The sequence below is a fragment of the Sinocyclocheilus grahami genome, unplaced genomic scaffold (assembly GCF_001515645.1).
Source record: "Sinocyclocheilus grahami isolate Dianchi unplaced genomic scaffold, SAMN03320097.WGS_v1.1 scaffold255.1, whole genome shotgun sequence".
NCBI lineage: Eukaryota > Metazoa > Chordata > Actinopteri > Cypriniformes > Cyprinidae > Sinocyclocheilus > Sinocyclocheilus grahami.
Genome location: NW_015505434.1, coordinates 57,488 through 74,649, shown reverse-complemented (window position 1 = coordinate 74,649; position 17,162 = coordinate 57,488). Strand labels below are relative to the sequence as shown.

Sequence of the window (17,162 nt, the reverse complement as noted above, 5' to 3'; positions counted from 1 at the left end):
TATATATATATACATACACACACACACACACACACACATATTGCATTATGGGCACGGGGCCCAAGCGAGGGTAAGAAAAAAATTTCAGTGTCTATTTACACTAAGTCAAATAGCCCACTTTGTTGTCAGAGGCTATTTACACTAGCTCCGCCCACCAATGTCTGGTTGGCATAGACAATACTAAAGACGCATGGTATGCAACTGGAGCATAAAGCGCATGTCTCTATGTTTTGACGCGATCAACCGGAGTTCGTATCCACTGTTTTGCCGAACTCATTCTTCCCTCTTTTTTCCCATCACATATCAGCCATTTACTTTCAGTAAAAATTAAGGAAATATTAAAAAAAATAAAATATTTCTCTATAAGATGAGAGGGGGAATGAGGAGAGGGACAAACAAAGAGAGCCAGCCCCTAAACATAACTGGTGTGTGTATGTCTGTTTGTGTGTGAATTATGTAAGAATGATTCATAGAACTGGATTGGTAGGTGAGGCAGTATGCGCTTGCATTTGCCAGTGAGTTACACTACGCAGGGAAATATCTTGATATTGTTGCTGCCTATCCAGGAAAGTTTTGTTGCAATCATGTGGTGTAAATCCTGTATGATAGAGGAGATGGACAGGTGTTGATCAGTGTAAATCCTGTATGGTGGAGAATATCTACAGGTGTTGATATTGTCCTTCAGGTTGTGATCATAGGCTGTAACCTGTCAGTGTAAATCCTGTATAAGCTAGAGGTATTTCCAACAAAGAGTGCCATATAATTCAAGACATTGATTGTGTGGGGGTGTTGGGGGGAGTCTTACAAGACTTTGTGCCCAGGGGCCTCTGAATTCTTAATTCAGGCCTGCACAGAGTCCAGAATAAAAAATATATAGGTCGTTGGAACTGGAGTTTGTAATAGTGTCGGTGATAATTTTGCTTGACATGTTGCATGCTTTGAGATTCAAATTGTAAATATTTTCCTGCCAAACTTGTTGCTAAGATACATTTCAGAGTATGAGTTGCTGTTATACATAGTTTTAATGTTTAGGTATTTTTAAATAGTTTTAAACAAGTTTTGCAATTTTGCGGATTTAAAATAAAACACAAAGGTTTTCGTATTACATATCTTCATTGCTAAACCATGCTATTGCAATGCTTTCAGCAGTCAACTGATGAATGCTAATGTTTTTGGTTGAATAGCACTATGGTTTTTCAGAAATTAAAACACTCAGTCAATATAATGACTATTTCAATTATGTCGTTTTGTTATTCTTTAAGGTGAAGTGGTTGAATATACCTGCTTCAGCTGTCATCAAGTACAATCATTAGTGCAGTAAATTCATTTACTATTTTAATGATGTGTTTTTTTTTTTTTGGTTGTTTGTTTAAAAGGCACGTCTTGCTTTAAAGCTTAAATTAGAGTTATGTTTTCTCAGGCCTGTTGTAGCCGTCTGGATTTTGTTGCATTATGCATAGTCACCCAGGCACCATTTATACATTTATGATAATGCTGTAATTAGTGAAAGATGAATGCAGCTGTTAATGATTTGACAAACGTTCAGGCTTCCAACCCCTCATCAGAGTGAAGAAGATGGTTTGTGAAAGTTTTTCACAAATAGAATGAACCTCTCTAGCACGTCCATCACACCCCCTCTTGATCCTCTCTGTATTCAGGGGAGGGGAAACGGTCGACTGCTGGAACACAGCACTCCTCTCTATGGGAACATTTGGCTAGTTTTAAAAGGTCAGGCACTCTGGCAATAACCTCAGCCGTGGCAGCTCTCTGCTGACCCGGCCTCCTCCTCCAAATCGCTTGACTTTCCGCTTAGCGCCTCGCGCTCTGAATGCTCTTCTCGCCTGAAGAACAAAGGTTTGTTCTGCTTTCTTGGAGGTGCTGATTGCAGCTTTCTGCTTTCCAGATGACTTCTATTCATCCTGTTCCAGCTCCATCTGTTGGCTTGGCTATGGAGCAACTTGCTAATTAAGGCATTATTTAGAGAGACAGTCCATTATTGGACTTCTTTTTAATAGCCTTTTTTAAAATATAACCTGGTCGGTGGTAGATAAGGAAGGCCTGTTGCTCAGACTTTGGACTTTGTCTTGTTTTCCATTGTTGTTGTTTTTTGTGCTTTTTTATATCAACAGTGTTGTTCTCTGGGTCTATTTGAGTCTTTTATGTAATCCTCGGTCTCCAGGATTTGAAAGCCCAAAATTAATGTTTGTGCTCATCCCGCGCTTGTTTATCAGCAGAGTGGAACAATAGGATTTCAAGGTGCTCTGTCAGTGGAATTCGTATTGCTGCTTTATTTTCTGTTTGTTTTGTGTCTGTCTTGCGCTGTATTGAAGACAAGGGACTTTATTGAATGTGCAATGCTGCATCCAGTGCTGTTTATTGTCTCTTGGAGTGGTATAGAAGATCTCGTTCACTGTACTCTGGATTTCTCAGCTGAGAGTTCGCAGAGAACATTTTGTGCAGACTGTTGTAGTTACGTGTAGTGAAGGAACACTAGCTGCTGCCGTGAAGTGTGCCAGGCCTGGAGTTTGAGCTGCTGTCTTTAGCCTTTGCTGGTGGAGTGAATCAGTAGTGCTAAACTGACAAACTTACATCAATAGTTCTACAGAAGTTTGAAGTTGGTTTGAGATGGTTGGTGCTGGCCAAATATGACTTTGTCTTTCAGCATCCCAAGTTCCAGGTGGGCAAAATTACAAGGAACTAACAGATTGTTCCAAAACAAATAGACGCGACAAACCCTTTCCAAAACAAGTGGGCTATGCAAACTCATACTGTATGGAGCCAATTTAGGGCCTAAAGTAATTTTAAGTTTTACTTTATTTGTTTGTTTGAAATGAATCAATGAATGAAATCAAATCAAATAAAAATTGCAGACTGTGTATGTAATAATAATGTGCCTGTAAATAATAGATTTTAAGGACATTTTTGTTTACTTCTGAAAACTATTTTGATTCTGTATTGATATGCCTTTTGTTCTGGGTTTTTAAAGCAAAGTCATTTGAGAACATCTGCTCTGAATAACCTAAAAATCCCATCAAATGACTGTCCTAGTAAAATGGTTTTGAGCTAATCTGTGATTTGCACTACAAGGCATGTAATTCAGTTTTATTGCCCTGTCAGTGCACATTACTGTGTCTCAACGCCACAACAATGCCTAAACTGTGCAAATTGCTGTTTGCCTGAGACATCACCTTTTCAAACAAACAGAATCTCACCAAATTAAAAATTGATTCTAAAGCAGATTGTTTTTAATGGACAGATAATGGGGTTCCAATCAAGCTGTCTGCTTGATGTTTTGAGGCTTCAAATACATGAAATTACTTATAATTTCAAATGAATTGCCGTTAAAATGACATGGCTTGTTTATGTGTCTGTTTCAATTGTACCCTCCCTATCTTTGACATCGCTAGTGTCCAATTTTGTCATCTAATTATAATGGAAGAAAAAGCTTTCAATATTGATTTTAGCACATAAGCATCCATCAAACACAATGTGGTGCATTGAAGAGCAGTGGAGGGAACCTGGAGTGTGTAAGTGACTGAAAGCTGCCATTAGGGGCATAAGTGTACACCAAACAGTAAGCATAACTTTCTCTAGTGCAATAGCTCTCAATTGGCAGGTTGAGATACAAAAGTAGATCACCAGATTGCAGGGAAAAATACTAAGTGCAAAAAAAAAAAAAAAAAGCAACTCGCCATCTAATCGTACATTGTATGGATAACAAGATAAATTACAATAAACATATCAACTTATAAAAGAGAGCAGTAATTACTTCTCATATTTCTTGCAGTTCAGATCAAAGGTTGTGCATCTAATCAAATTTTTCCATGTTTTATTTATTCTGGTATTTTTGCAGTAAATTCATCTGTAACAGGTTACACTGTGTACTTATTAACCTTAATTTGCATGAGTGTACAATATAAGCTTTGAATAAAAGCACTGCTGTGACTGTTCATTGATTGAATGTTTCTCTAGGTTTAATAACTGCCCATCTATGTATAAGTGTTTGTTAAACAGCACTCAATGCCATCTAACACATGCCATTATAGAGCTCTGCTTACATTAAGAGGCCTTTATATGGTAGAAGAAATCCAATGTTTTAACATGATGTGCAAATCAAAAGGCTAGTAAAGGGTGAGATTCACAAGGTCATTTTATCCTCCAGCCGATCATATTGGGCTTTAAAAGTCTCCTCTGACTGCACTCAAGAGAAGAATGAGGAACAAATGATGGACAGGTCTGTCTGTCTATATATATATATATAGATAGATAGATAGATAGATAGATAGATAGATAGATAGACAGACAGACCTGTCCATCATTTGTTCCTCATTCTTCTCCAGCTCCCATGGTGCTCTGTCACGTCCGTCAATGGCAGACACTTGCTCTCATCATTAAATTGGGAATTTGACAGCAGATTTTTTATTTTTTTTGGCAGACAAGCACCTCGTTGTATGCCACAGATAGTCCATGTTTGAAAGTCTGTTCAGAGGTGAAGAATGTTCAGGTTAGTCTGTTACATCTGGTGCAATTAATTGCTTTTGTGGCAATTACTTTTGCTTCACAATTTTGTTGGCACTCATAAGGCTTTACAAACACTGGCCCCCAAAAATATGTTGGCGCTTACGTCAAACTTAATGTCATTAAAATATCATAGTGGCTGTGTTCTCAGAACTAACTTAAATGTCTAAATAACTTAAACTTAAACTAAATATTTAGATGGAATTTGTACTTGTGCTCTCTTCAAAATAAATGGCACTTGGTTTGATATTTTGTTATCTAATGCAATAACATTCATGCAGTTTTTTTTAAAGGAATAGTTCATCTAAAGAATGAAACTACTCATTATTTTTTTTACTAATTTAATTCCAAACCTTTTGACTTTATTATTTTCTGTTTTTACAATAAGTATTCTTAATCATTTAAGATATATATATATATATATATATATATATATATATATATATATTATACAGTTAAATTGCATTGTCCTCCAAAATTAAACTGCTTTGTTAGCCAAAAATCATATTCACAATATTTGTCTTTTCTCCTCTTTATAAACCTCAATACATTTAATGAAGCTTGCTTGAGTTTAAAGCAAGTAAAAATAGCCAGTGAAAAAAAAAATCCACTGATTCAAGATACAATTGTAATATTGTATTTAGATATTTTTATAAACTCTTTTTGCAGCAAGAGAGTTCAGAACTCGTTTCACATCCCATATTAAGGGCCACAACTTTTCACAGCTCTGAAACATTCTGACCTCAAATTTTGAATGAGTGAATGCCCCCTGCTGGCCCCACTAACACCATTTCCATCAGCACGCAGGGGATCTTCCATCCAAGAACAGGCCAGGCCCAAACCTGTTCTGCTTCATTGGATTGCTAGCACTTATTTGTCGTATTGCCAAATTATCGTATTGCTGCTTTATTTTCTGTTTGTTTTGTGTCTGTCTTGCGCTGTATTGAAGACAAGGGACTTTATTGAATGTGCAATGCTGCATCCAGTGCTGGTTATTGTCTCTTGGAGTGGTATAGAAGCTGCTCTCGTTCACTGTACTCTGGATTTCTCAGCTGAGAGTTCGCAGAGAACATTTTGTGCAGACTGTTGTAGTTACGTGTAGTGAAGGAACACTAGCTGCTGCCGTGAAGTGTGCCAGGCCTGGAGTTTGAGCTGCTGTCTTTAGCCTTTGCTGGTGGAGTGAATCTGTAGTGCTAAACTGACAAACTTACATCAATACTTCTACAGAGGTTTGAAGTTGTTTTGAGATGGTTGGTGCTGGCCAAATATGTGCAATGTTTGTTTAGGTCCGAGTCTATTTCAGGTTAAATTATCTCTCTTTTTTCATATTAATGCCATTTGAATGTTGCAAAGTTGTGTGGTGCAAAAATAAATAAATAAATAAAAGACAAAACTGGAAATGCCATCATAGAGAGGACCCTCATGTGTAGGCTGTTACAAGTCTCTTAAAATATTATATCATTTAAAGTTCCTATAACAGGACAAGGTTAATTAAATTGTAAGATGCCATATGGTCTGACTCCCTAAAAACTGTGTATTTCGGAAAAAATCATGATTAAAATAATAATAATAATTATACTAATAATAAACAGATTTTCAAAACATACATAAAGGCATTTTCAAACTAGGTTTTAGAAACATTTCAATACAAACCTTACAGTTAAAATAAAGGTTTCATTTAGGGTTCTCTCACAAGAATATGACAAATATTGCAGAATGTATATATATACAGTATATACAGTATATATATATATATATATATATATATATTTATTTATTTATTTATTTTTTTGTTCCATCTAGTAGCTCAAGTTTGTGTTCATGAAAGAATAGCTACTGCTTGTCCTTGATGTTACCAAAATAAAAATGAAGACTGCATGTCATTGTCTGGTTTTCTTTCAAACATGCACAATTCTAATGGGCAGAGTGACATTAATTCTAGATTATGTGTGTCTCGCTCTCCGTGTATCCACCGCAGAGAATGGGGAGCAGGTTGTTTGGCTTGTAATCAGCGTTTGTAGTGTGTAGTGCATTGTTGCTTGACGTGCTTTCCGCTCCACATCAAGATGAATGACCTTGTCTCTTAATAGAGCCGCATTCAGCGACTGGTGAATCTTTCAAACAAAACCAGCCTCTCCACTAATGAGGGACCATTGCAGGAGCACGCTTTCCTGCCGTGTCCAGAGCGAGGCCGCATTTCCCCAACAAACAAACTGACGCTGTGATGTGGGCTCTATGAGAGGACTAGAGGGAGGCTAATGGAGGGGCTTCACCTCTCCGCTCACCGCTGCTGTCAACCCTCACCAACAATAGCCTGGCCAATTACCCACCTGCCCTTCGATTCGATGTATGTATGTAGAAGGTGCTGGTCATCACAATGGAGAAGTCACACCTCTCTTTACCTTGACAGTTATTCCTGCAACTGTTGTCTGAAACACATGCCGGCTCACCCTACGCAGCAAACATTCTCAGAGGAAGATACATTTCTCTCCTCACACGTCAGTACATACCTCATCTTTAACTGCGATCGCCCACACATTTCCTCTGCTTCCACAGAGAATCTGTGGTCAGTTCACTTGTTATTTCAGTTTTCTGACCTTTGAATGGGCTAATATATCTCAGCGTTCAAGTTTGAGAAGTGTTTGACTTTGAAATTCATTGAAAAATTTAAGAGAAGAAAACAGCCTACTACTTATTCTGAAACAGTAGACATGTACCTAAACAGAATATGCTGCCTACTCTAACCAGAGTCCTCTATTATTGTGTAGAATCCTCTAGACAGCAGGCTGTTGTGAATGTCTCTCTTTAACCTTAAAACCCAACACAAGCCTTTCACCTCTGAGGTCTTCTGTTTCCTGGAGTTGCTGACTCATGTTCAGCAGGCAGAGGAATACAGAAAAATAATAAAATTTCCTTTTATTTCCCTCCTTCTCCAATTGAGATGTTTAATGTTGCATGAAATACCTTTCCTTAAGTGACAGATAATATTCTTGCTACTGAGTAGAGGTTTGGTTATAATTATACCCTCAAAGACCTTGTCCTTTCATCCTCTAGAATTTATTGCGATGAAAGTACCATAGAAAATTGAAAATGTATGTTTATTATTAGCAAATGTGTACTGTAGTTTTTTGCCTATTATTTGGTCATCTGTTATACCAGTGTTAAAAGGATAGTTCACCCTAAAAAAAGTTAAGTCCTTGCCATTCAAAACATCTCCTTTTGTGTTTTACTGAAGAAAGAAAGTGATTCAGATTTGGATCTGTCCCTTTAATCTTATCAATGAAATGACTGACCTGGTCTCATAAAAATATGTACCTCTGTGCACTTTTTATGCAACACCGTTTTTACGTACCTTATTGCACGTTTCGCCGCAGTTTCAAAGAGAAATGTCCACTGAGTGGCACTAAAACACAGATTCAATACGTGAACCCTGGCACGTTTTTATTACTTTGATATAGGTACGTATTCAGGTACATATTGCGGTGGTTCAGAATTCAAATATCCGGGGACTGTCTCTAAAAGTTAATGCTCTATCATGTTGGAAATAATATGCCCTACACCAAACCCAACCCTAAACCTACCCGATAGTGTTAACAAGTGCAAAACTGATATAAAAACACATTTGTTGATGCAACCGTGCCATTTCAACTTCCTTTTACACAGATTTGAACTGTTTTGTCAAACCATGGTTACACGGGATTCGAACTGTAGCTCCTCGCCTCTCAAGTACGTCTCCATACTCCGTGAGATACCAAACAAACCTTCTGCCTATGAAAACCCATAGACATGAAGCTGGATATGTGCGATGCTAACGTTCAAAAGCATCAGTTTTCAAATCTCCCAGCATATTAATATTGTTTTGGAGTCATAACATGGTATTCTTCAAATAATTGTGCGAAAATTACACTTTATTAATCGAAACTCTGTACATTTGTGTGAAAATGAATAAAAGGTGTCGGCGTTTTACTGCCTCTAGTGTTCATTTATTTTGGAAACTGCAGTGATATGTACTTATTTGTATGTATTTCGTGTCTCGCCATAAAGTGCCCCCAGGTATTTTTATGCCATGAGACCAGGTAGACAGAAACACTTGTTAACGAAGAGTCTTCAGATTTATTTCAGCAGTAATGAAAACGAGACAAAAATGCACATCATGATGGCAATTAAACGGTTCTATTTAAAACATACTGCTGATGAAACTGACAAGAAAACTCAGACTAAAAGATATTACTAATGCACTAACAATGCTATTTGAAGAAGTTAAATCTAGAAAGAGTATGATGGTTTCAGATAATCCAGTCATAGTCAATAATGTCAGGAATTGCTTTGTCTGAGCTTCATAAAGTGAAACTGAATTAAATGAACACAGTAGCACAGTGTCACGCAGCGTGTAGAGGAAAGGCACACGAAGACGAAGGTCATCTACACAAGAGTTTAATAGAATCCAAGAAGATGATAATCCATGAAGGCAAAGGGAATGCACAGCAAAACAACATCAATACCGGACAAGGAAGAACTGAAAGGGAGCAACTTAAATACACAGACCAAACAAAGATAATTAATAAACACAGGTTAACTAAATGAACTAATCAAAGGACGACAGAAACTAGGTCAAGTGAAACATGAAGGAAGAAAACAAACTAAAAGTCCATGATCGTGACCGACAGATTCCACAACAAGGAGATTTTCACACGTTATTGTTAAATGTTGTTGTTTAATTTGGTCTCATTTTTGCACTCATCAAACTAAAATGTTATTCTCATCAAATTAAATTGAATGCCATTTTGGTAAAAATGGACACATTCATGGATAAAACATAAAATATTGACTAGATTTTAAGGATTGTTTGTGAAAAGACTAAACTGTCAAAATAACACTGTCTGGTACATAATGAGTTTTCTAAAAGTAAAACTGAGAACCATTTTGATGGTCATCAAGCAGCTCCAAAACAGTCCTGGAACGAATTACGTTGTGAATCTTATTCACTTTGTGTTCAATTCCAATTTCAATTTTAATTGAGGTTAGACTCATATTTTAATTAACTAGCAGCATCTTGAAGGCAATCTAAAGAGGTTTAAACCAAGTGTTCCAGAGAGGAACTATAGTTAAAAGTTGTCTTGAGGTTGTTGTTTTTGTTGTTTGTCTGCTTGTTGAATTATGAAAGTTCACAGTCTTTTTTTGTTGCTTTGATGACCACACTGACATTTAAGACTACGATAAAATCATTTGCCACATTGTCACATGTACAGGAATCCCATTGGGTTTCCTGTACAGGCCTCATTTTCTGCTCGTCTTTACAGCGACAATGTAATAAATTGGGATTGAGTCTGAACATTGATCTCGCTGCAGAGACGGATTTATGAACGGTTCAAGGGAGTGCGTATCTCGCCCCTGAGGAAAACTGCGGTTGAGTAAATTGGAGCCAACAAGCAGGGCAATAAGGGGGGGCGGGTGCCTTTCTTTTATTCACACACTGGCCAACGGCAGGCTTGAAAAGCACACAGTATATTATAAATAAAGGCGACGGAGCGCTCAAGGTGTCTGTGCTTAGCGGATGTTTTATTCTCTGCGCCTGTTCTCTGGGGGCCACAGACGAATCCTGACTACAACGTCAGCAGCATTATTGGAGCCCAACGACACTCGTGCAGAGACAAAGCAGCTAATTCATTCACTGTAATGAGTCCATTACGGCAAGTCTGCACTAGCTAAATCACTGCTAGCGAGGAAGAAATACTTGGTGAGTGATGCAACTTGCCAAGATAGATAAGCCAGTGATGTATCATGTCGAAAACAGGGCACTTGTTTTTTTTTACAGTAACTTGTACGTGCCTTTATTGATTTGCTAGTTTTTCAGGCCTTGGAAAAGTAATGTAAATTAAATCTTAAGTCAATGAAGTTGCATAAATACTATCATTCAAAAGTTTGGGGTTGGTAAGATTTTTTTCATGTTTTTGAAAAATGTTTCATTCTAATATGCTGATTTGCTGCTTATGAAGCAGAATTATTATCAAAGTTAAAAATGTTTTAGAAAATATTTTTGTGGAAACCATAATAACACTTTTTTTTCAGTATTCTTTAATGAATAGAAAGTTCAAAAGAACAGCACTTATTTGAAATAGAAATGTGTTGTAACATTATAAATGTCTTTATTACTTATAATTTTAGTGCATCCTCCTACATTTAATGCATGTATTGGTTGAACAGATTTGTAAATCAGTCTGAATGATTAATTAGCAGATCGACTTGAATTGTAATGATTTTTTTTTTGTAATCTTATCCAGTAATCACAAATGACTGACATGAAAAGTGTTTTCGTTTCTTTTGATTTAAAAAAATTGTGGAAAACCTGGACTTTGCCACGATGAATGTTCTGAAGCAAAATAAATCTACTTCATTATAGAACAAACATGGTTAATTCCATTACATTTTTTATTAGTTTCTCAGCAGCATTTCAGCAATGTCTGTAATTGCACATAACACACAAAAATCCACAGACACACACAATGTCTTTGCATCCAGATGTTTTTGTTGTACAGAAGTTTGTTCCACATTAACATAGGATTTTAACTCATGTGGTGTCATTGAAAAGCAACATTTTAACATTGTTCTTTGTTTGTATATATGCGTGGCTCAGTTGTGTCCTGACCCTATTAGAAATTCTTTGTGTATATGCAACCATTTATATTACCCCCACCCCCCAAAACAATAACCTTAGAAACTCACTTTAAAGCTCAGAGTCCTTTGATAGTTTGCAAAAAGGGATACCAAAGGGCACCATATGGTCAGAACTGCAGTTATTATCTTTTATGCCTCTCAGCTAATAATAGAGGATATTCTTTTATCTGCCTAATACCAACAGCACCAGTAAAGCGATACGGTTCTAACTGAGTTCATCCAGTAACGCAGCAACAATCGCTCGTTAAGTTTGAATTGCAGAGACATTGGTAATTTTATCGTATCAAAGAAACAAGCTCTAATGAAGCACTGTTCAGAGAGTCTCACATCTCACCAGTGTCAATTTGAATGTGATATGAAGGGTACGGTGCGGGAAGACGTGCTTCTGTCTCAAAAACTATCAAAACCTTGAACGGGGCAAGTGGTTCCCGACCATCTGTCTTAATGACAGACCACCAGGGAAAGAGAAAAATGAAATTTTCCACCCAGGTTGTGAAGGTAGTGGCCCACAGAGAGGTCTGTCTGCAAACCATCAAAGCAGAGAATGCGCCTGCCCTTCATCATGGCTTGTCAGCCATATGCCAGCGGGATACGGAACTTTGCCTTTTCCTCATAACTGTTTATTTGTCACTTCCTTCCCCGCCGCTCGACCTGCCACGCATCAGCACCAATGATTTATGACCTCGTTTAATCAAGCGCTCGTAGGACATGGAAAAAGAGAGAGAGAAAAAACACCCGACACTTTCGCTTCTGTGAGCCACTTACACTAACAACGGCAGCCTGGAAAAGTTTTGCGAGTCTCCTCCCCACCTCAGCTCAGTGGGATCACAGTGCAGTGGCAACTCATATTGAGGCTGTCACTTTTATTGGGGCCATTTGTTTGAAGGGAGTTGAGAAGAACAGAGCGAGGGAGAGAAACAAAGTGAAAGGGCTGAATGCAACTTTTGCGCTGGCAGGTGACTTTGTCTGAGTTTAGTAGACAGTGAGGATGCAGCTGGAGGTTCCCTGAAGTGAGTTTGGCCTCTGGCCTGAAAGAACTGAGCAAGAGAAAAAAGCGCGTGCACACATACATTGCTGTTTGACATCTACCAGATGAACGCCCCACATACTGTCTCCCCATCGGCTAATATACTCTTTTATTTTTCATCACAGATGTCCTGCTCTGTTTGGGTTGTTTATAATTGCATTGGGGGCCTGCATTGAGCTCTCTGTACACAAACCAGAAACCCTCTGAGGGTCTGAAGTGCTACTATCATTAAGTTGCCAGTCTTTTTGGTGCCATATTAAAAATAAATGTCAGTGCTGCATTTCTGACACAATGGGTCTTCTCTGGAGTATACTGGAGGTATGTAGACATCATGCGTGTAAATATCATGTCACACTGGGTTTGTTGTTAAATAAATGCTTCCTTAAAATCAAAAGGGAAAAACAACAGATTCCTGTGCTACTTATTTTTTTTAAGTAAATTCATTGTTTAATATTTTTTAAATCATTACTGTCATTTCTGAGTACTCTAGTTCTCAAGTGCTCATGCTCATCTCTATTAGGGACACCACAGCTGTTGTGGATGTACATCAGCTGTTTATAGATGCATTTTGTCAAACATTGTTTGTGTGCTTTGAAAAAAAAATGCAGTGTTTTGATTTGAAGACATCTCTTTCAGAATTCATGAAGCAGGAAGAACCAGTATAAGCATCTTTAAAGTGAAAACTTTAGAGGTTTTTAAATGTATGAACGATTCCTTCTTGATGTCAAACATAGCACACAAACCTTACAGTCAAAGCGTGACTCTTTTCATGTACGTAACTTTAATGATGCCTGCTTCAAAGCTTTCATATGTAATGAAGAATTTCACCGGTCCTTCCAGTTCAAACCTTCCATCAACACATGGCTGCTGCACCTAATGGATTTATGTTATTGGTGGTAATCCAAAGCCCATGTATTTTGTATTTGAATAATGTGCAAACGGTCGACAAGCTTCAGCAAACTCCTGCTGCTTCTGAAAATGAACAAACAGTAATGTGTGGAAAGATAAGACTTCACTCAATTTTTTTACCTTTTGAAATTACTGCCTTTGCTGTTTCTTTGCGCTGTCACTGAAAGGGGTCAAATGCATTACCTACTACCTGACTAACATAGAGAAAATCTACTTTTTCCATCTGTTTCGCTTTTCGTTTGTGTCTACCTCACGTTAGCAAAATTAAAGGTGTTTGTGCGCTCATATTGACTGAAAAACATTGCATTGAAAGTTGAATTCCAAAAGTAGCAATGTTTGACAAACAATATATAAACTTAATGAGCTAATGCAACAGTTCTTGAGCATATTGTCTTAATTTCACTGTGTTTAATTAATTTACGTTTGTAAAATGGAAATTTACTTAATCCGTTTGTGTTACTACATGAATTATTTTTATTGCGTCGACTAAAACAGGGCAGTGGAGTTCTAGTTCCACGAATGCTTTGCATCTGACTGGAGCAGAAGAATAAATTAAATGTTATTTTATGTTTTTGAGAAATAAAAAAGAAGAAGAAATATTGGAGTATTTTTAGTGTCCTGTTCTGTTACATGATGCATGTTGTTTTAGTGAGCAAGTACTGCACATCCTATATTACATGTAGTTAAAAAGCATGCTAATGTCTAGCTAGTAATTAACTTGAAAAAGTTTGAATTAAGTAAAAAGTTGATCAAAAGTACTTAATCAATTTACTAGGTGTTTCACTGTTTTAGGATTTACATTGCAGAAAGTGTTTGAGTCAAACCAGCATGGCAATTTTGTGTTAAGAACTGAATTACGTTCAGCCAAAGAATTAACATTGATTCTGATTGTCCTGATTAATATTCTAGAAACGAAGACATTCAACAATTCATTTAAGTGTTAACAGCGGTGGAATCTTATGGGGTGTTAAACATTAATGCCCTTGAACGGGGCTGTGAGAATGGAGAAACAATTCTGAGATTAAATTACTGTACCACTGCACCACAACACACAATCAATCTCCCTCCCTTTTCCTTTAACAAAACACAAACCTAGACTTATGTAATTTCCTTTTTTGCCCCCGGTGCATTCTTTCTAGTAATTTCTCCTTTTTTTCCTCTGCCTGTTTTTCAGATCACCTGAAGGCACATCTGGAGGAGTACATGTCCAGATTTCCTAAGGTCCGTATCGTGCGCACCAAAAAGCGAGAGGGTCTGATCCGCACACGGCTGCTGGGAGCATCAGTGGCTAGAGGAGAAGTCCTTACTTTCCTGGATTCTCACTGCGAAGCCAACATCAACTGGCTGCCACCCCTGCTTAGTGAGTCCACATAAAAGCTGCCTACCCTGGCGGCAGGTACACACAGATATCGCTGTTTTTTATGCCTATCACTGTGAGAAAACACAAGCCACTGAAAACCAAATGGAATGTTATTTGTGCTTATCTTTCTCCTTTGAATCTAGCAATTTCAAAATTCAATTGCTTTTTCCCGTCGAAAGTCTTTTCCCCTGCAGTCGGTTGATTAACAAAAAAATAAAATAATCCATCTCCTTCTTTCTTGTCTGTGGCTTGTTCCTTTTATCACAGAAAAACCTTTCTTGTTTTCAGACTCATTGAGGATAGAATCTATAGTTTATCCCGCTGCGCCACATAAGCATTGCAAATCCTGACAGCTTTTGATGCACTGTTATAAGATGTTTTGCACATTCATCGCTTATTGATATGATACGAGCTCGTTTTTTACTTAGTAGGCATGATCTGTCTGTTTTTTCTGGGCTGATCATCAGGTGGTCGTCCCAGAGACGTGGGGACAGCATGGCGAGTTCTAATTGGTTACAGTGAGCTGTGTATGGCCTTTGAGAGGCATGCTGGGATGTGGCCTGGCATGTGTGTTTAGAGTGGAGCTGATGCACAAGCGGACGACAGGTACTGTGTTGCAGGCTGTTTGAAACAGAGCTCTGATCTGTAATGTGAAGGACTGGGCTCCACCAGTCAGTCAAACCATTGCTTGTTCGATAGGATGCAACCAGACTATTTATAAATGATGTTTGGCCAGATACACCAAGGTTACATGCCTTTAAAATGTGATGACCAAAGAAAACAAACTTTTACACAAGCACAAATAGTACTTTGTTTTATCAAGAACTCTCCAGCCATTATAGAGTACAGTAGCTGTGTTCTGGACATAAAAATCTCATTGATGTCCTCCTATAGAGAACTACTTCTTGTTCTTTTTTTATTTTTTTTTAATTATTATTATTATTTTTTAATAAAATCATTTGCGGACCAGTGTCAGTGTCACAGTGTTCAGTGTCATTAAAAAAAAGGAGATGCACTTCTGGTGGAAAATGTACATCACCCATAATCCTAAAGAGAAGTCCTCCATGATTCTACCAATAACAGAAGTCACTGTTGCCATGAAATCAAGAACTGCAACCAAGAGGAAAAAATACTTCTATGAAACATTGTGAATTATGTAATCAACATGCTGGGCTTATAATATATTTTTATATAATTAAATATTTAGCCATAAATTTAAGGACAAAAACTCACAGACTGTACCTCTGTAGTTTATTTAATTAATATTTTTTTTTGTAATTATTATTATTATTTTATTTATTTATAAATACAATTTATTTAATGCCATTTGCAGTGCTTCATGGAATGTCTCATTTTAAATTATGGTAAATACAAAGTCTTTACTTTGGGGAAATAAAACCTTTTTTACTTTCAAATCAAAGTTTATAATGGCGTTTATGGCTCAGAACTTTGTCATATTCCAAAGCAATAGGAATTGGGAGTAGATTTAGCCCTTTTGGATGCTCAAGTACTTACTTGTCTTATTCTGTGTAACTGTCATAAATTGTGGTTATTTTGAGGGAGTGTAAATCCACAGCACTATTCAGACTAGTTTGGTTTTCAAAATAACATTTGAGTTACAGTTTTTACCATAGAATGTCTGTGATTTTCATGATGGTACTTTGATCTCTGCAGTTTTTAGTAAGGTTGATATGGCTGTTGTCTAGATGTGGTCATTACAAAAGGTTATGTGCTCTGGATACATGCATCATAAAAACAAATTAAATTAGCTATTATTACATATACTGTTCAAAAGTTTGGGGTCAGTAAGATTTTTAAAGACTTTTTCAGCAAGGATTATCAATTTAAAAAAAAAACATTTGTGCTGCTTATTATATTTGTGGAATCCATGATGCATTGTTTTCAGGATACTTTGATGAACATTAAGTTAAAAAGAAAAGCATTTATTTGAAATAGAAATCCTTTTTATTTAACATTATAAATGTCTTTACTGTCTCTTTTGATCAGTTTTAATGCATAAACTGATCAAAAGAGACGGTAAAGACATTTATAATGTTAAATAAATAAAAATGATTTCTATTTCAAATAAATGCCTTTCTTTTGAACTTAAAGGTGGGGTGGATTTTGATAGCTCCGCCCCACACATACGTACGCAACGCAGGCAACGATTAGTTCTGTGAAACAAAGCAAAACGTCTCAGGTTACTTATGTAACCATGGTTCCCTGAGTAGGGAACGAGACACTGCGTCCTCTAGGGGTCGCTATGGGGAATGCCTCGTCGTGACCCGTGTCTGAAGCATACATTAAAAAAACACCAACTCGTTGGCCGGCGACAGCCATGACGTCACTACCGGTGCGATTATAGTATAAATAGGTGCCGGGAGCTACACATCATTCACTTCTTCGTCTGAAGCTTGCGTCCGCAGCATGGTAAGAAACCTAGAGGACGCAGTGTCTCGTTCCCTGTATGTAACCATGGTTACATAAGTAACCTGAGACGTTCCCTTTCATGGGAACTTCGAACTGTGTCCCCTAGGGGTCGCTATGGGGAACGGTATACCCACGCCACCATGCTGAGGGGAGTGCAAGCCAGAACCATGGCGAGCACTAAAGTATCAACTCTACCATATTGCCATGGGAGTTGCCCCTGGGATGTTAGACGGCTGTCAGTGA

The 17,162-nt window shown here is 37.5% G+C and overlaps 1 protein-coding gene across 1 annotated transcript in view; it reads left to right on the top strand.

Moving 5' to 3' along the window:
• The window catches only part of LOC107598754 (polypeptide N-acetylgalactosaminyltransferase-like 6), a 243,117-nt gene that overhangs the window by 181,790 nt on the left and 44,165 nt on the right, over positions 1-17,162 (top strand). Inside the window, exon 6 of the mRNA XM_016290190.1 lies at positions 14,304-14,489. Coding sequence (XP_016145676.1) covers positions 14,304-14,489 — 186 coding nt within the window. The remainder of the gene's footprint in view (positions 1-14,303; positions 14,490-17,162) is intronic.